The following is a 20,856-nucleotide window of genomic DNA, read 5'->3' as shown; positions in this document are numbered from 1 at the left end:
GTGTGAAAGCTCACAGAAAGGACACCAAGAGTTTAAATACTAGTCTGACACTGAACCGTGCCATAAATCAAATTCCTCCTGATGGGAGAGAATTTTCTAAAAGTCCTTGCAAGGAGTTTCAAAGATAAACCAAGACTTTTCCTTGAGTTTCAATGCTTCCAGATAGTTGTTTATTAAGTCTTATCTGAAGAACAGAGCCACTAGCGTGACCCAGGTACAGTATAGAGCACAGAAAAGCAGGAGTGAAGTCTCTCTATCAAGATTTACACATCCTTTTAAAGATATTTTGACCAGTAGTTACTAAAAACGTGTATTATTTTCACTTTTCTACCAGTTATTCAGTAACACGGCCAGGAACTGCGGAATTCTCTATCCAATCATTCCAAACTACTTTTACTGCAGAACATGGAGTAGTAGAAGAAGGAGAAGAAGGTTTAGAGAACAACAATCCTCCATTTTGATATTTTTTACTCTTATCTATTTACTACAAAGAGAAGCCCAAAACCTCTAAATTTTTCACCCTGTGACAATCTTACATAGTAGTCTGTCACCTAATTCACACCACTGTATTTTCTAGTTCTTGTCTGATCGTTGGTAATTTTTTCCAAGGTTGGAGGCTAAAACAGTGTTGTTCAGAGGGGTAAGAACCCTTAAAAAAGGCAGAGAAATATTCTCGTCACTCTGGGTTCCTACACTACTCATTAAAACTGACTTTTAAAATTGTATAGTTGAGTTTTCAAGCCGCACTGTAGGCGTTGTTAGTAACTCTGATTAGGTGGAAAAATGTAATATGCGTGTTTCTAGAACTTCTGGGAAAGAAGAGTAATTGTTTATCTTGTCTTGGAAAAGTGTGTTGCCTTGTAGCAGCAACATCTAACTTGGGTGGCACTCCATGAAGCCCTGAGCCTGCTGTGGCTTCTAGTGCCACCTTTTTGAGACTGGTTTCTAAATGTGTTTGCGTAGTTTGTGACTGCTCTAAGTTTACCACATTTTAGATCACATCCCTTTCATTCTTCACAGGCAGTATAAAATGTTAATAAATAATTTACATTTCTTTAATGTAATGGCTGATTCTCCTAAATTTTTTTGAGCAAATTCTGCCTTCTGTTGCTTTGACATGAAGAGGGAAAACCATTTTGGGTGTCATGTCAGCCTCTATCTTCTCAGTGAGTCAGAGAGCCTCACCTGTCAGAGGCTACAGTGCTGATCTTCTCCCCCCTTTCCTCTGGCTTTGGGTCCCTGAAGACTGGATTCTGGCACTTCCAGACAAGTATTTATGCTTTGTTAGCATTCAAAATCATGTCCTTGTGGGTGACTCATGCTGAGACACTGGGGCGTTTTCTGCCACTGAGTTAATGTGCTGCCCTGAACCGTGCTGCCCTGAGCCATGCTGCCCTGTGCAAGGATAAAAATTCACGGCTAAGCTCTCTTCTTTTGAATTCCTTTTGCCATGGGTCCAACAGCAAGGCATGGTGCTTGAGCCTGTGCAATGCTGAGTTGTGCTGAAGAGTTTCAGCTTTAATTTGCTCTAAGATCATATATTGCTGCCAGGTATTCTTTATTTTAAGAAATACTTCAGTCTATGAGTAATAAAAACAAAACTACAGATACTTAGCAGCAGTCCCTGAGAGTTGCTTGTTCTGTGCACACTGGGTTTTTCATGAAGTAGATATACACAGGAGGATGTTCAGCACCATGGAAAACAAGTGAGCAGTTCTTAAATCTCAGAGCATGACTTTATTTCGTACAGTATCGATTGCAACTGGAGCAAAGTTTCAAATACTGACTATTAAAAAGAAAAATGCAACAGTTGTAGCTGTCATTAATACGCATCTTCGTCACTGAGGGATAAGGTTTTGAGGCAGGGTGTAAGCTTCTTCAGATTTGTAATGATAATGGGAGAAAGTTGGCTCTCCCCTGCAGAAGATGTCCCCCTGATGTGTGCTTTGCATAGCAGTTTGAGCTGAAGGTAATATGTTCTTCAATTTATTTTAGATTTTTTTTTTATTATTTGCAAGGTGACACTGCATACCAGACAAGCATAAATGAATGCATTATTGCCTTCATATCTTTACACGCTTTTATCTTTTTCTTTAAATTGTAGGTTTTGCAAATGAAATAATACTTACATGCTCTTTAAACTAAGCTCTTTAAAAAGTAAGGAAAAAAGAGGCTGCTTTTCAAGGTTGCCAAATATTTCAAGTACTTTTAACCACAGAACTATCTGACTGTAATATGCAGATTTGCTAACAGTCCGTGCAAAGAATTCAGGTTCTCTGTGTGTAGCTTGATGTATGCATATACTTGCTTTCTTTGTTAAATTGGTGTTTACAGTGCTGTCATTGTACCCCCTCCCTTTTTTTTTTTTAAGTCTTATTAAATCATACCTGGATTTATTGTAGTGTGCAAAATGCTATTCAGGAATTGTTTTGTATAAGCAATTGTATAATGAACATTAGGGTTTATTAAGGTCTTTGAAGAAGGCATGGGAAATTGTTGGGGATTTTTTGTTGATGTTTTTTCTCTCCAAGTTCATACAGAACTAGCACATCATTGTCAGTGCCAGCATACTACAAACACTGTATAGTGATACGGGAGTCTTTGGAGATCAAAATAGCAGTGATGAGAACCTCGGAGTCAGAAAAAGTAAGCCTTCTGACTTCAAGAGAGTCTTGATTGGAAAGTAGAGGGTGGACAAGCTAAGGACTGGGGTTTAGCTGTTTTTTTAAAGGCCTTATGGTAATAATAATTTGTGGAATTATTTGTGGCATTTTTTCAAGATGGATCAAACCAAAATTCTTTTCTATGTCCAGTTTGAATTCATTAGTTGTATTGATATTTTAGTGTTTGGCTTCTGAGCTGCAGGTGTGACCCTTTCTTGTGGTAACCTTGCAGGTAATGCGTGAAGATATTTAGAGGTTGAATAGACATTAAGTCTGAATATATCTTACTATCTGACATTTCTCCTTTATCCAGAAACTCACCTCTGTACAGCTGCTTGGAGCATCTGAATATGCTGCTCTGAGACAATATATAAAAGGCGTCTGCTTGTGCTGTACATGTCTCTGAGAGTTAAGAAGGTACTTTGATCTTCACAGCAGATAACAGTATACTTTTGACAGATTTAAACAGATTTAATGCCTTTCTGGTGAAAATAGCCCTCACTCTTCTTGTCAAGATGTCAGAAGGGCAAGCTGAAAGTGCACCTTAACAGTTAGCAAACTTAAGAGTTGGGAGCATTAATTTTTGTTTATTGGGGGTTTTTTGCTAAACTTTGGTTTTAATACTTATCCTGAAGTAGTGCTAGAGAGTTTTATCTTCTGTATTCCCAAGTACTAGATGCTTACAAAAGTCAGAGCTGACTGCTTCATCTTCAGTTTGCAGCATTTTATCGTCACTGATTTTTTTTCCCCAGGGATGTAGCTTGTGTGTGCCTATTAGTCCAGGGTAAAAGACACCCATTTTTAAACTTATTTTTAGTAGTGAAGAAAAAACACAGGGAACCGACTCTGTGCCCTCAGATGATGCAGCTGGGGGACACACGGTTTGTCTGCATGGGATTATTTTCTGTGCTGTAGCTGAAGGAATCAAAGGGTATGCATATACTGCCTTTAAATGGTCATGTCTCTGATGTTAAAATTTGTTTAAAAAAGGTTAATTGCATGCAATTATGTGCTAAAGGAGCTGCATCACAAGATAAGGCAATAGTACTAGGAAGCTGTAACTTTGAATTAATGATAGAACTGAGCAGTTATGCCCAAGCATTTTATTTAAGAAGGCAGCATGGGATTTTTGGTATAAACTGCTACAGTGTGATGGTTTAGTGTGGGTTTTTGTGTTCTTTGTTTTTCTTTTTCATAAATGTGTGAAAACATATCTTTAACACTTCACACTGAATTCTTAAAGTGAGCAAATAAAGAGCCAGGTATTCTGATGTTTTAAATTTAACACACTGTTCATTAGTGTTGAATATTTAAAAACAATACTGCTGTGTTTATTAGATGTATTACTTGAAGGCAAAAGGCACACTTGTGCTTGTTTAGCATAAGAGCCTCAGAGTTATGATAAGAATCAGTTGCTGCTTTATGGTACTGGCGACTAAAAATTTATTGGGGTATCTGGAAACTATGTCAAACTCACTGGAATCTCTTTCTTTCCCCCTGCTTTCCAGCCCAGCATCCTGGGAGTTCATAAAACTGTTCAGTCAACATTCAGCCTTTATCCAATTTGTATAAATCATCTAGCTGGGATCCATCTCCAAACTGCTGAGAAATAGTGTTGTTTTTTCTTTTTAAGCTAGCTAAACCTTAAAGGTTTCATATGGAAACTACGGGGGTTTTATTTAAAAAAAAAAAGTTACATAGGTAAAAGATAAGTAGTCTGGTATGGAAGTGCCTTTGCATCCTTTTCTGAAAGTAATCCCGGCCCTCCTGACTCCCTACTCATTTTAGATGGATGCAGTATGATTCTAAAATACCCTGATGAGGAAAAAAAATGGCAACTCCAAAGAACAACAAAAAGCAACAACCTAAATCCGAACAAAATAAACCCCTCAGCACCCAGAAAAAACAAAAGAGATTGAAAAGAGTAAGAAAAACTCCAGTTGGCCCAAACCTCTGAAGATTTTTTGTTGCCCAGTGCCTGGTATTATGCTTCTTGACAGCTCTAGAAAAGACTTGGTAGACTAGGCTGATCCCACATGAATTTTATACTTTCAGTCCCATCAGGATTAAGGATTTGGCTCACTCCTGATACATGTCAATATAAAGCAGCAGAGAATCAAGGCAGCTGAGCTGGTCATGACCTTATATGCATAGTGGTAATTAATAGCTAATGAGACTGATAAAATATGGTTCTGAAATGGAATAGACTGCATCATCTAGACTGTTTAGAAATTAAAATTTTAAATTGCACTAGGAATTAAAGACGTATTCTGCCATCATGGGCAAAAAATTAAACTTCACTAAAGGATGTGTGTTAGATATGTCACTAGAATATGTCATCTTCAATACAGTTATGCATCAGAATAAGAATTATTCATGAATTTGAGTTCAGAGGGCAGGAAAACATGGGTTAGACTAATAGAATACCTGCTGTTAATCTGTACATTAAATAAGGGCAGCTGTTTTAACTTTTATGAAGAGGCCTTTCTTGTTATTTTTTTCCTGACATAATTTCTTCCACTCACATAGAAGTAAGCTCGATATGTGATTCTCCTGAGCCTGTTCTCCTGCACTAGAGCCTGTACTCAGGAGTAAATACAAAACTATATGAAAGCAAACAAGTGAAAACCAATTATTACAAAATATTCTTGAGTTACTTTAGTATGAAGTTTTTTTCCATATACCTCTATCTCAACTATTTCTCCTATTTCTATATCAGTGATAATCTCTGAGGTTAGTCAGTCAAGGAGAATTCTTCACACAATGAACTTTGTTCACTTGTGTTAATTGGAAAGAGCCTTGACTCAAATCTGTTCACCTGGATCAGGCAATTTGTTCCACAGAACTCAAAAAGGACTGTGTCAAATGCAGCCTTTGACTCTATACTGAATGTTGCCTTACTTTTGTTGGTTTGCATTGTCAGTGAATTAGAAAGAGCAGCTATCCTCCCTCTGGAGATAAAGCAGACTTTTTCTTTCATGTCTGTGAGGCAGACAGTGGAGTTGAGATTTACTAATTTTTTTTTAATTCCTCAGGCATGACTTTCTGATTTCCTTGTTTCTGATGTTTCTAAAAGGGAAGGAGAAAACAAGAAGGAATTCTTCTCTTCATGATCATTAGTGGGAGGCCTAGGCATCTCGAAATTTGAAGTTCCCAGCCACAATTTCATATTCCCTTTAGTAATTTCTGGTTTTGTGGTTGCTCCAAGTGAGTGATTTAGAGAGGGTATTTTGAAAATGGACACAGAGCTTGCTGGCAGAGGAGAGATGTTCAGGAAGTGAAACCAGGAGCCCCAGCAGACTCCATGGGAGGTGCAACTGAAATGCTTGTTCCTTCTGTGTGGAAAAATTCAGACTAGCTTTTTGACTGGAAATAGTTTTACTTTGGATGAGAACAAAAACTGTGAAGGAGCACTTGATTCTTAGAAGATACTCTTTTTTTTTGGCTAATTCTGCTCCCACTTATGTCTCTTGAGGCATTCAGGAGAAATAGTTGATTATTTAAAAGCACTGTGATCTGTAGCTGCTGTAGAGGGAAAAGAAAAAAGAAAGACCCTTTTGGATTTATATATGGCATTTCAGTAAGATAAACAGCTTTTTCATCACAGTGGATGTCATTGTCATACCAACCTGGCTTTCCATGACAGCTGGCTGCTGTTCTTCCTGCCCAACCTGCTGGAACACTTCCAGGGCTTGCATTCAGGGACACCACTGAAATGCCTGGAGTGAGTTTACTTTTAATGGCTCTGTTTCAATCAGGAAGAAATAATTAGAAAATAACAAATTGAAAGACAATACCTGCAGGTTTTTAGGCTTGTTGTATTCAGTAAGTATTTAATTAGGAAACTCATGGAAAGGTAAAAACCAGCTATTTAAATTTTAACTTTTGAAAATGTGGTATTTTTTGTACGTTGGAAAGGTCAGTCTTACAATGAAGGAGCAAACCTAATTTTCTGTTTAGTTTTGAACCACACTGATGAAGGCATATGAAACAGAGCACTGAAGTATTTGCATTTCTCCTACTTCATTCCTGTGTCCTCAGTCAAACCCAGTGCAGAAAGGGACTGCACTTCCCACCACTGCAAGTATGGGACCATCACTTCTAGAGGGATTATTTTTAGAATATATCCTTTTGTAACAACCTTAGTAATAGCAGAGAGCAGGGAATTTGAAATGCCGTGGTTGCACATGACCTAACTCACAACAATTGTGCTTACCGGCTTCTGCTGAAGCTGCTTTCAGTTTTCAAAAAAATGGTGGCCAGTGACCACGCGTCTCTTTTGAAATCTCTGTACAGACCCAGAAAATGAAATTTTTATAAGTTTTACTGATATGAGGATTTTCTAGGCCATGCAGCAGTCTTCTAAAATCATGTGGCAGAAAAAATATGTTCCAATATACTTTGCTCAATTCCTTGTAACTCAGTTTGAACTGGAAACTAATTTGCTGATGAACTCTCATCCCCCTTGTAAAGTATGGTAGCAGTAGAGTTAACCAAAATCACAGCTTTTCTTTCACAACTCAATGCAGCCTTATCTGTTGAAACAGTGGAAACACTCTTTCACCTGTCAGCTGCTTCTTAAAACTCAAGAAATTGTGCAAGATGGAAAGCTGTGTTGAGTTTTTTGGGGGGAATGGTGGGTTTTTTCAAAAGATATTCTTACACTGTTCTTGCTGTAGCACAGTGGAAGTTTCATTATGAATTTGATACAAATTCATATAATAAATATTTTTAAGCATTCTGCATTTAAAAATGCGGCAAGATGAGATAAATATCACAAAATTATTTCCATGTGCTTTGCAGCAATATTACTGTACAAGTGATGGTTAGGAGTTGAAATTAAGTTCATGTGAGTTAAAAATCACTGAGCATTTGACTTCCATATTTTGGGAGTATTTTTAATAATCAAGAAGAGTGGAATCAAGATGACATCACTAACAACTAAAATACAAATCCTTGAAACATTTATGGCATACCAGCTGTCCAAGAAGCATCATCATCATCATCTTCTGACAAATGATATCCTCTGACGAATGATGTACAGCACTCAGATATGCTATTTCAAACACTTTGCTGACTGAATGATACATTTGAAAGACATTTGAGAGTTGTCTTTCCAGGACCAGGCAAATGCAAGTCTTACTAACCCAGAGAGATATATAAGCATCTAAGCCACGTGCAACTCCCTCAGCAAAGGAACAATAGATTTACCAGTTTTTCATTTCGTCTGTTACCTTATTTTGTATCACCTCACATCAACTCTTAACATGCTTTTAAGGGACTCATATTCCTTTTAGAAGATTAATGCTTGTACCCCGTAGTACTCTTGAGAAAATAAATATTAAATATAGTAAGATGGATTAATTTTTCATTTCACTGCTCATTGCTTTCCTTTCAGCTTCTTGCCTGACTACATCAGTGGTGATTTTGATTCCATTCAGCCTGAAGTCAAGGAGTACTACAAAGTCAAGGTAAATTAATCCCTTTGAGTTTTTGTGTGATAGAACATTGTAAGATCCAAGCCATTAGTGCTTCCATTGGTCATTAAGTGATTCTGGCTCCATTGCTTTCTTTGAGGCTTCAGTTGTGAAGCACCTGAGAAGCCCAGAAGTTGTGCTCTGTGGCACTGTACTAATGCTTAAAGTGAACACAGGAAGTGCGGTACTGCCCGAGTCCTGCACAGGTCTCGGTGATCAGGTGATGAAATAGATCAGGTGATGAAATAGATCATATGTTGCTAGAGATGACAGCATCTAGAAACTAGGATAAATCTTCCTGAAAAATCTGTGACTTCTTTTGCATGGTGAGATACAGGGAAATAAAGATTAACTTACCATGATTCCCACCTGGTGGGTACCCACATACTTTCTAGAGAGAGTTTTTCTGTGTGCTATTTGTATGATATGACTTTACCTTTTTAGAGGAAAGCTGCAGATGGAGAAATCTCTCTTTCCTCACCCACCGAAGCATTGAATTACAGTCAACTACTTCTGCTACACCAGTGGAGTGCCCTCCTTAATGATTTATTGTGTTAATTTATTTCCAGTGAGCAGCATAAATGTAAACTCACTTTTCTTAGTCTTAGGGCTCAAAGTTTTGCCTTTACCGGACTGCTTCGTATTTAACACTTCACGTGCCTACTTGTTTAGGCTTTTGTGATGAGCACGGTTCTTCACCCTGGCATCTTAGACAGCACGTTTCTCCAAATTCAGAGTTTGCCTTGATAGGCCAGCTTACCTCTGCAGCAGGCTGCACTTGCAAGAGGAGTGTTTGATCCTTGTGAGGTAGTTGACTTAGTCTGCTGCTAATTCACGTACGAGAATGAAATTTGCCTAAATTCTTCCCTGATGGACTTGGGATCAAATGGTTAGAACAAAAGGTTTCAAACTGTGAGGTGGGGGCTGGAGGAGTGTGTAGAGCAGGGTTTTAATCTCCCTCTGGGCACTGGGGCTTTATTTCCACATTCTACCCCATTTTTTAGAATGGAGAAATGTGTGATGGCTGTTCATCTCTAGGAGAACCACTCAAGAAAACTGCTCAGGAATCTTTAAATTACAGATTGGGAAGTGAAAATAAAATACAAAGCTTTGGATTAATACTATTCACTACAGACTAGAAATTCAAGATCTGTGAATAAATGAGTTCAAGAAGTATTTGGACAATACTCTTGGGCACATGGTGTGACTCTTGGGGATGATGCTGTGCAGGGCTGGGAGTTGGACTCACTGATCCTTGTGGGTCCCTTCCAACTCAGCTTCTTCTGTGATTCTGCGAGTCTGTAAAAGGGGAAACAGCTGCACTACTGTGTTTAGCATGGACACGGGCAAGCCCCAGTATCAGCACAGTCTGGGGGATGAGCAGATCGAGAGCAGCCCTGCCCAAAAGAACTTGGGGGTGCTGGTGGATGAGAGGCTGGACATGAGCCAGCACTGTGCACTCACAGCCCAGAGAGCCAAATGTGTCCTGGGCTGCATCCAAAGCAGCGTGGCCAGCAGGGTGAGGGAGGGGATTCTGCCCCTCTGCTCTGCTCTGGTGAGACCCCACCTGCAGTGCTGCATCCAGCTCTGGGGTCCCCAGCACAGGAAGGACATGGACCTGGTGGAGTGAGTCCAGAGGAGGGTCGCTAAGGTGATTACTGGGATGCAGGGATCTCCTATGAGGAAAGGCTGAGAGAATTGGGATGGTTCAGCCTGGAAAATAGAAGGCTTCTGAGTGACCTAATTGCAACCTTTCAGTACCTGAAGGGAGCCTAAAAGAATGATGGAGACTTTTTACAAGAGTATACAGTGACTGGACCAGTGGGACTGGCTTCAAACTGATAGACAGTAGGTTTAGATTAGATACTAGGAAGAATTTCTTTACTGTGAGGGTGGTGAGGCACTGGAAGAGGTTACCCAGAGAAGTTTCGGTTGCCCCATCCCTGGATGTGTTCAAGGCCAGGTTGGATGGGGCTCTGAGCAAACTGGTGTAGTGGAAGATGTCCCTGCCCATGGCAGGGGGGTTGGAATGAGACGTTCTTTAGGGTCTCTTCCAATCCGAACCATTCCATGATTCTGTAATTAATGCTTTTATAAACAGCATGCTGTTCATAGGTAGGTAAGTCCTACAAAACAATGCATGCTTAGGATCATTCAGGAGAGAGAGGGGAGATGGATGAGGTAGGAGCTGGAAGAATACAGTAGGTATTACCCTTTTTCACAGGGATTACTTTTCTGGCCAAAGCATCCTTTTTGTCAGCTCAGTTGCATCTTACTGGTGATGTGCAGTTTCCATCTTCTCTATGAACACGTAGTGAACCATTCTGCTTCATACAGAGTTAATATATCTGTGCAAGGACTGGGCTGATAGGCTGTAAAGGAAGCAGTAATGCATCACGATTGCAAAGGTGTAATGAACAGCATAATCTAGCCACAGAATCCTTGCCTGGGGTCTTCATACAAGACTGAGGAAATTGCAGAGAGACTTTAGAATTTTAAGTTTTAGTGTACATGGTAGGAAAAATAATTTTTTGCATTTTTAAATTAATTTCCCATAGTCAGAAAATTAGAATGGTAAATACAGGTGAGTGTCTAAGGAGATCTTGAGCAAAAAATATAATAAACCAGAAAATGGAGAGAGGTGGATGTTTCTTCTCTTGTAAAGCAACATGCTCATTAAAGCATCCTCTGTAGTCCAGACAATTTCCAAAGTCACTGTCTTTTAGAAATGCTGTATGTGTTCATGACCCAAAATGTATTAGGGCTGCTTAAAACAGGCTGTGGGAGAACTTCAGGTGAGTAGACTAGTGTAGCACCATTGACTTCAGGGAAGCCGTGTTGTCAGGGTTGCTTCCCACACCATCCTTCCTTACCCATGTGCAGATTACACCAAGAGACAAGGTAAGCCACTATCATTAGATAATATTATTGTATTGTTTCAAGTATTCTCTTTTACCAATTGTTATCATTTTATAAAAGCTACCTATATTGACAGAAGTTAATGCTTTGTGACTTTTTTTAGCGATCTGAAGATATCATGCCACTGCTTAAGAAGAGTTACTTTTTCACAGGAAAGCTTATGGATGTTAATTATTGAGCTATAAAACATAATCATATGGAAGTGTTTGTGTCAAAGCCAGCCCAGTGTAGTGCTGGGTAATTAGTAGGATGTGTTAAACTCAGTGTACAAAACTAATGGTTGTGGGAAGCATTGTCTATGAGCAGTTGTATCATCCTCACCACACAGTAACAACCTGGCTCTTCATCACACCAGCTTCATGTCAGGACGTTGCTCCTGGACTCAGAAGGTTTTCTACCTCATTTAAGTGATGAAAGCAAGAACAGATATATGTCACTACACGAATCTTGACATACAGATTCCAGAAGCCAAGGGGTTTTACTGAAAGAGATATATTTAAGCCAGTTGCTCTGGTGTTTTTATTTGAGCAGAGATTACAAGACAAGTGTTTCCATTTTGCCTTTAGGAGGACAATTGCCATTGTATTGGGGAACCTTATTTAAATAAAGTTCATAAGCATGAAGCAAATAAATCCATTTTATCTCTGTTCGGTGTAGTATGCCATAGTGAACAGATCTAAAGGCAAACGTTCTGTTTTGGAAAGTAACTGTGTAACAGACTTCTGAGTGAGATGTGTAAATGAGAAGTTAGGCATTCCTTTTGGGAGAGAGTAAGTAAGTGTGTGTCAGAGTTTATTCAGCTTTACTTTTTATTTTCTGTGGTCTTGGTTTTGCCTCATTGGCTTGCCAAGGATGTACTTGTAGTCTTCTATTAAAATTTATTAAAATATTAGAGATGATTTCCCCCATTTCTTAGAGTGAAATAATGTTAAAACTGGATGAAACTGCATCACAACTGGAAATGAAATGTCATGTTTAAAATTTCTTTTAAAAATCATATTTCACTATAAATGAAGGATAAAGAATAGCAATTTAATATTCTTTGTTCTGTGTATTTTCTATCATTGTTAAAATAGATATTGAGAAGAGTTTTTGTACTTTCATGATAAATATGCATGTTCATATGATCCCATAATAGATGCACTGACATTCTTTTTCTGTACAGTCTGAAGTGTATTGGAAATGACACTGCATAAAGCAGGGAGGATTTGTGGTGATATTTCTGTCATTGCAGTTTCATCCTTTTCTTGCTTTAGCTGAATGTTTCTATTATTGAAACCTTTTAAACACTGCTTTGAAGTTAAAGCAGCCGTTTGTATTGTTATGCCTCAAACAAGGTTCTGTTTCTGAAGTCTTAAGTCCAAAGACATTATCTAAAATTACACCAAATCTGTACTTATGCCTAGAAGCAGAAGGTTGAATCCAATGCCCTTTGAAATCCAGGCTATGCTATTTATTAAAAATCCGATTTGGCTTTCTTGCTAAGCAACCTTCATGTGCCTTGAAAGGCTGCTGTAGACTTAGTAGGCTCTACTTCCGATCTGTAATTAAATGCTGTGAACTTATTTACAAATCCACTTCTTTTCCTATTCTCTTTTCTTTTTAAGTCCCATAGAGCTGCTTATTTTTGCAGGGAGTTCTGCAGCTGTAGCACTTTCTCTTTCCTATTTTCATTTCCGGGGCTAATGGTTATCAGGGCTGTAAAAATGCTTAATAGGTAGGGTGTGGGTATTATATTTTTGTTCCATGATGATGCACCTATAATTAGATTTACAAAATGTAATTTGTAAAACGGATGTAGTGCTTTTGTGTCTCTTTAACTTCTACACTTTCTTGAAAAACTGCATGTTTTAGGCCATGTTTCCTGCTTGCTTTCCAAGGCCAAACTTTTTAATAATTTTATGAAATCACAACGTTAATTGACTTCCCTCGGTTATATTACTATAATTTAAAACAAAGAAAACCATTGAGTTTTTCTGTGACTATTTTAATTCATCTTTTATCCCTGAATGTTACATTTTTTTCTAATACTAATTTTTGATACCAGATGAAATTCGAGGTATTAAAATGCTTGACTCATTTACAGCATTCTTATTAGACTGAACAGTTTTCTAAGAAGAACATGGTTCATTTTAGGGCCTGATTCCTTTGTGAAATGTTTTAAGGTTTCAGAAGGAACTGTAAAAATTGTGCAAGTGGATATGAAACAATTCAGTCTTGTGGTTGGACTGGCTACTTCTGCGTGACATTCACTACTTAAGCTTCCAAGCAATCCCTTGTTTAGTATGTTCTGCTGAAGACATCTTTGACAAGTATAAAAAGTGCTATAACTACCTCAGTCCAGCTTCTGATGTCTTGAGGGTGCCTAGTGCCACCTGGATTTCGATCCAAGTTGTTTTTTCCACTGGTGTACATTTATTGAAAGAGCCTTAGTGTCTTAACATAGATAGAGGTTCATCAAGTCAAAATGATTTATAAGTCTGGGGTGGTCCTGTTATTAATAGTTCAAACTGTATATGACTGTATATGCAATTTAGGATTTTAGACTGTAAGCTTTCTGTATGCCATAATCATGTAATTATTCAACAGGAGCTTTCACAAATGGTTCCATTCTTGAACAGTATGTCAGAGGTCTTGTCAAGATTGTGTTTCCAAGTGACTTGTCTAGGTGAATCTGGTTATGTGGATTTCTTACTCATGCTAAATGAAAGTAACAATATCTCAATGTTCCAGATATGTCATAAATTTGTAAGAGATTCTGTGCTTGGTGGCACTTTTGTAAAGGTGAACATGACAGACAGTCACACTAGGTCAGATCAAAGGTTCATTCAGCTGGGCCAGTTCAGAATACTGTTGAAAGCAAAAATATTCACAGACGTGGCTTCTTTGATACACTTTTTCATCACCCTCTAATGTATGCCTTAAAGATTTCCTAAGTCAGAACTGGTATCTTTGTGTTTAATAGCTTCATAGATTGATTTAATTTTCCCCAAAATTGGTCTACTCCCTTTTTGTCACAGTACATAGATGAGAATGCAAGTATCCACAAAAAAAAAAAAAAAAAAAAAAAAAAAAAAAAAAAAACCAACCACCACCACAAACCCTTGGCAATGTGTTCCCTAGTTTAAGTGTTTACAGTGAAGAAAAATCTGTTCTTTGGATGGTTTTTTGTGTTGAGCTTTACTTTTTGATAGTTATATTTGAGTCTTCTGAATTCTTGTATTGTGATAAAGAGTGGATAAACATACATTGACCACCTTTTCACTGCCATTCTGATTGTATTGGAATGATTGTGCCTAGTGACTAGCATTCCCATAGGTACGTAGGGGTGTGTGCACAACTAAGCCAGTGGAATATGGCATATGCCATCAAATGTACAGCCTGTACAGATGTTTTATGTCCTGCTGTGTTAATATATGTAAAATGTCTGGAAAGTCCTGTTGAAAAGAATCTTCCTTAAACCAAAGGATTTCAGGACTCTGGGCTTGCACTGTGCTGTTCTTTATGTGCCTTTAAAAAACAATCCCCAAAAGATCTCTGTCCGGTTCTAGATCACTCTTTATGCTTTCACTAAGGTAGCAGGTTACGAAAAACTGTATCTGTTTAAATGCAGATGAGATTTGGAAGAAGAGGGTGGGTAAGTCAAAACAAATTCAGTTATGCAGGCCTGCATCTTTCTGAGTAATGTGTGTTCTTTATATCTGAGTTGCACATTACTCCTTTTGAACCTGAAGAAACAGCTAAGTCCTACTTCTGTACTGTCATTGAGATTCTGAGAGTTTTGAGGTCATTGAGAGCTACTATGTATATTCATTAGAGCCTGAGTTAGTCCCTCATTTACCTAGGAGGTTTGAGAATTGAATTTGGCCAAATTCTCATTCCTTAAAAACAGTATTACTCTATTTTCCTTTGCAGTATTTTGCTGCTTGTAATTTAGCTTTTGGAGACAGTATATAGGAATTAAGAGATCAAACTTTTATTAGAGATGGTTTGTCTTTCTTTTGGTTAGGTTTGAAATGACAGTTTTTCAGGTTACGAGTTGCTTGCTTTCTTCTTTACAAGTGCTTTAGCTGAAGCTCAACTGCTTGACAGTAGAATATGCAAGAAAACAGTGCACCATATAACAAAAATGATGTTGGTGGTATTTTAGTCTTGCATCCAATTTCAGTTTAATATTATGTTGCAGTATGAGATTTATTTCTCCCTTCCATTGGTTATGGCCCAAGGAAGGGAAAGGGTGGAATCTATATTGCATTAGACATTGAGTTACTTTTAAGAGTTTTAAAAAATTTAATCTGGTGTTAATCTCTGAAAGAAGTCATTACTCTGATCTGTCAGCCTGTGATGGAGAAAATAACAGGAAAGTTTGAAAAATAGAAATGCATTCAATTAACTTCATTTCTAGTGCAAGGAACAAAAAAGGTATTTTAAACAATGACAGCTTAATCTGGAGAAGGAAATTTAACAGTTATTTTGTGATTAAGCCTCTTCGCACAAAAGAGAAAACTTCAGTGTGGTACTAGAGGCTGAAGACTCAGTTTATAGGTCCTTTTAGATGTAAATGGGATTTATGCATCCTTTTTTTTTTTTTGTTAGAGAATTTAAGAGAAAATTGTTCCCAGAGCACAGGGCTCAATGCCCTTGCCTGTGGACTCCTAATTAGAACAGATTCCAGCAAAGCTGCAGAACCCACAACCTCGTGGCTCATCAAATGTTGCTGCAAACTCAAGTTCAGCCCAAATGTCCTGTGGGTTTTATAAACTTGATTCTTTTGTGTGGCAGGTCACGAGCCAGCCAAAGCACAAGTCTGGCCAGCAACAGGTACACAAACCTGATCATTAACCAAGAAAAAAGATCCCCAAAATCCTGATGTTACAATTTTTAAGTATTTTAAGAAGGAGCTTGTCAGCCTGTGCAAATCATTCTATTGTGCATTTTGTCAAAGAGCAGTCAGCTCTTATTTCAGAAGCAGAGTGAAAAGATGCAATCTGTTCCTCATTTTGAAGTAGGAAGGTTTGTGAGTGGGCTGGAGCAGAGGAAGAGGAGAGGGAGGAGGAGAAAGAGGAGGAGGAGGAATGCTTCTGACATGCTTTCAGGGACCTGTAGCAAGTGTATTGGGGAGTGCGTTCCCTTGCTTTGAAGGAGCGTGTGGACTACTCAGGATCATTCTCCCTCACCTCCAGATTCCAGAGGCAGATTCACCAAGGCCACCATAATCTTTGCTTCTTCATCTTTGACACAACTATGAACTTAAAAAGGCACAATAAATTGGGATACATGATCCAGGGATAGCATGTCAACCTTCCATAAAGTTGCTCTTGTGGTGCTTATACTTCACTTACAGAAATACAGTTACAAAACTCCAAGGATGACGGTCCAGATGGAATAAGGTTGGATTTGTTCTGTTTGTGTTCACACAGACAGATGAGTGCTGTACCAGCCACCAAATGGAAAAGAGAGAAAATTATGTATATTGTCCAAGTAGAGAAGTTAAATGCTCTTGTAGCTTTACAGTGAGACAAAGCATGAGCTAAAGCTGCCAAACTTGAACTTGCCTGTGTTAGTTCGCCAAGTCATGGAAGTGTAAGGTTATTTATAAACCAAGACAGAGGTAGGGTCCAACAGGAAAATTTAAGCGCAGCTTCTGGAGCACAGATAGTTATTTTTACTAATTGAATTTTGAGTTGGTCAAAATATGCAAAATACAAGGTTTGTTTTTATAGCTACACTGAGAAATAGTGCAAGATGGTAAAAGCTACATTCACATATACCAGGAGGAAACCTCTGATGTCATTTTTGAAAGAAGATAATTAGTGGCAGAATAATACCATTACAGGGGGTGAAGGGGAATGAAAGAACTCCAATTCTGGCAGCTTTAGTTACAGCCAGGCAGGGAAATTCCTGCAAACTGGAGTGTTTCTCATACTTACCTTTCTTCATACCATCTCCTTTTGTTTTTCTGACTGTAATATACTTTTGGATCCTTGCTGTTTTCCCTATCATCATCAAGCATTTGAAGCTCTGTTTTTCTGTTTCAATTCTGCTGTTTTCCTTGAGTGTTCAGTAGAGTCCAGCAAACAGGTCTTGGATGAAGCTTTGATAAGCTGATGTGCAGGAAAATCAGCTGAAATCTGGCCAGTCTTAAGACTGAGTTAGTTTGCATTCTGTTGTGCTGTTGGTTTCCCTTCAGTTGAAGAAGCTATGATGGTCTTTGATTAAAAAAAAATAAAAGTTCCATAAGTGAAATAGATTTGGAGTTATAATTAGAAATGGGAACAGTCCCCTATGTGATGAAATGAGTTAAGAGAGAGAAATGAAATGTTGGAGAGAGGAAAATGAGGAATGGAAACTGAGAAAAAAAAAGCAGAGACTCTTTAAAAAGTTAGGAGAAGGTAAGCATTTTAAGAGAGAAAAATCAAGGTAGGAGCAGAGAGCAGGAAAGAGAACAGGGTAGAAATAGAAAAATTTCCAAGACACATCAGCAAATTAAATCTGCTGTCACTTTTTTGCAGTTGTGAAGAAGTGACTGGGATAAAATAAGCACACAGACATGGACACCGTATTTTTTTAATCTAAAAGTAAGATTTTCAGTTTATTAGGAAGGAGTGCAGGGTGGTTTATTTTGGTGGGGTTTTTTTGTTTGTTTTTAAATCTTTCTGCTTGCATTTAAAATAAGAATATGTTTATTCCATCCTTTACTAAGCTTTGATGGGAGATTCATCTGTTGAAGAATAAAAAAATCATACAAGGAGCTAAAAATGTGATGAATTTCAATGGAAATTTGAATGTATTTGCTGTAAATTTACAGGTGTTAAGACTATTTTGTCTGAATTCTGCAGCAGGTCTTGTTGTAATGTATAATGTGTCCAAACAATCATTAACCCAATTGAAACAACTAATTCAGTAAGCATTTACTCTGTAGTTAATTGATAATTACCCTTCAAGTAAGGAATTGGCAATTCACCATAAACTGCTAGTTAACATTACCAGAACTCAGTAAACCAGTTAACAGTCTTTGGGACTTTAAGATACATTTCCTAGTGGAAATACTAACAGGTACATTAGTGGAGCACACTCAAGCATCGGAGCATGTTCTGTATTTTTTGCAGGTTTTTGGAGCAAATAAATGTACTAATGAGTACCTAACATACCTGCAGAAGCGCATTTCTGATCTGGCACCAACAGCTGCTTTCACAGCTGAATGTGGGGAAGGTCTCTAGAATGATTCAAAAAATCTTTTCATTAATAAGGTTATATTCTTGATATCCTGAGTTTATCCCAGACTAGAAGTGGGCCATATGGGAGGAAGAAACTGAATACCACAGCTGAACTTTCATTATATTCTCCCACTCATAAGATAAAACAAGAGAGAGGGTTGAGGAGGTCTGACACTCCTTTAAGTGTTTTACCTTGTTAAAAGCTCCATTGCGATTCCAAAAGAGCTCTGATCCCACCCGACCTTGAGCAAGTGTGGTGTGGTCTGAGGGGCAGGGTGTTGCAGGGGACATTTTTCTCACCAACAGTGAAATCAACTCACACATATTCCAGCTTAAAAATACATTTGGCTTGATCTTGGATTGGGGTGGGGAGAAGTTTTCGAATATTTTTTGTAATTTGTTGAGTGCTTAGACAAGCCAACTCCTCCTCTCCCCAGGCAGTTAGGGATTCAAGCACATGCCTTTCCTTTACTTACTGAGTTTCTATATGCTTCAGTCCTTGTGCCACCCTCATTGGACTGCCCTGGCTGTGGTTTGCAACCCTGGGCTGCACACAGTGACTGCCAAAGAGCCATTCCCATGATCCAGGAACAGTTAGAAACAGTCTAGCCAAAAGAGATAGCCTTCCCCTCCGATTTTACCATTTCTGTGGCTTTTCACATGCCCTGAAATGCAAATAGCTGCTTGTGGCCAGACTCAGTTTCTTTCTGCTTTGCTCCTCTTCCATAGAAGAGCACCCTTCTAGCTGTGAACCTTCAGAGTTTCAGTGCTTTAAGTGCAAAACAACCCTCTTGCTTCACTGGAAAGTCTTTCCAAACACTTTTTCATCAAAAATAATTGGTTTGTTCCAATTGACTGCAGTTTGTGATGAAGTGTTGATTGTAGTCCTTAGCACCAGGCTCCAAATAAAGTGTAATGCCATGCAGCAGTGTCCTGGTGTGAAGTGCTGTTCCCATCCAAGTCGATGGCAATTCTCTGATTGTGACAGGGTTTTCAGGATGGGTCCTCCCCAAGCCAGCCACATGCAGAGAGAAGGCCAAAAGCCATGGTAAGATCTCAGTTCGTCTCTTACAGTTAATAAAGGGAGGTAATTGATAAATTTATGAACTTCTCATCTAATTTAAGTGAAATTATTTAAGATAGATTTATGACAAATAGTGAGGCTTTCAGGATTTTGTGCAGGGAAATAGATAACATGGCGCTAAGAGTGAAAGTCAGTGATTTTCCAGTGATTGTGTCCTCCTGTACAGAATACAGGATAGCCCTGACTAATGTTTTGATGTGTCAGTGCTATGTCTGAATGCCTTGCAGACCTGAAGTTTGAGTAGATTCATCATAGGTAGAGAATGAAAGTGATATGAGAAAGAATAATTCCATTTGACATTTTTTGACAAGTTCTTCTTGAACTTAGTTCTATATAGTGTGAAAAATGTACTTCTGGGTTGACAGCTTATAGATGCTTTTGGATAGCTCAGAATTCCCTGTGGCAGGAGGAAAGTGGGGTGGACTGGTTAGATTTGGGAATTAAATAGTATGAAAAGTCTGAGGTCCCTTGGGGAGCACTATTTATCATTTATGTGATGTACTTTTAGTGGCAAACTCAAAATGTTTCGAAGGGTCAGGGTAAGTCTGATATGGTTTAATAAATTCTGGAAAAATTTGTAAAGAGGGGCTGTCCCTAAATAATATAACTGGTGTTTACACTGCCCCTCTTTTAGTTAAATTCACTTGTAAAGAAGTTGCACAAAAGGTACTGTAAGGTCCAATGCCTTCCAATCCTGTTATCTGTTCATAGATTGTTTATTTCTTTTCACTGAATGCCATCCCACTCTCCTATCTTTTTTTTCCTCACTACTTCCAATGATTCACTAGTTTAAAATAATGGCTCCTGAGCCTTTCTTGTTGAGAGTTTTGTCTGAGGTATGGGTAAAGTAAGAGCACCATAGTTGGACCAAAAATCTGAATTAAAACATGATGAGAGAGCCAGACTTTGAAATTGCACCTTCAAAAATGCATTCATTAAATGTATTTGTGTAATAATGAGTGGAGAAGTACACAGACATGCTTTCTAAATGGCACCCATCCTTGAAAATTACTTCGGCAAGGCTACAAAATCCCAGACATTTCAACCCCAAATTATGTGTCTGAGTGTAGGGAGCCCAGCTGTGGTCTTTGATGATTCAGTGGAAGGGTGTTTAGGAGGTAGTTAACTAGGACTGCAGGCAGCAAGTGTGATGAGACAGGAGGTCTCTTCCAGTTGCTCTGTTGACAGTTGAGACAGTTTTTGAAGTCTGCTTGTCAGACACTTGTGTGAGTATCCAGTTTAGAAACATACGGTGTCATCTACCTACTTTTCAGCAGTTAATTAAGATTTAGCAACTACCTTTTGTATTACTATCACAAATTTAAAACAACAAACCTGATTTGCAAAATAAAACCACAGGTTTTATGTTTCACAAAATTCATATATTTTTCTTGAAAAGTAGACCTAATTGAAATTAATTATGTGGCACTTTCTTAATAAATTTCTCAGTTTGGTTTAAAATCATACAAAGTAAATAAAAAAGCTTTTTAAAATAT

General features: G+C 38.2%; 1 protein-coding gene across 3 annotated transcripts in view; it reads left to right on the top strand.

Annotated features, from left to right (window-relative positions):
- Nucleotides 1-20,856, top strand: part of TPK1 (thiamin pyrophosphokinase 1) — a 311,682-nt gene that overhangs the window by 138,542 nt on the left and 152,284 nt on the right. For 2 of the 3 annotated variants that reach the window (XM_048297771.1, XM_048297761.1), the window contains one exon: nt 8,062-8,134. The exons of the other annotated variant lie outside the window; for it this stretch is intronic. In XM_048297771.1, coding sequence (XP_048153728.1) covers nt 8,062-8,134 — 73 coding nt within the window. The remainder of the gene's footprint in view (nt 1-8,061; nt 8,135-20,856) is intronic. 3 annotated transcript variants of the gene reach the window in all.

The sequence above is a fragment of the Corvus hawaiiensis genome, chromosome 1 (assembly GCF_020740725.1).
Source record: "Corvus hawaiiensis isolate bCorHaw1 chromosome 1, bCorHaw1.pri.cur, whole genome shotgun sequence".
Classification (NCBI taxonomy): domain Eukaryota; kingdom Metazoa; phylum Chordata; class Aves; order Passeriformes; family Corvidae; genus Corvus; species Corvus hawaiiensis.
This window is presented reverse-complemented; position numbering and strand designations above follow the sequence as displayed.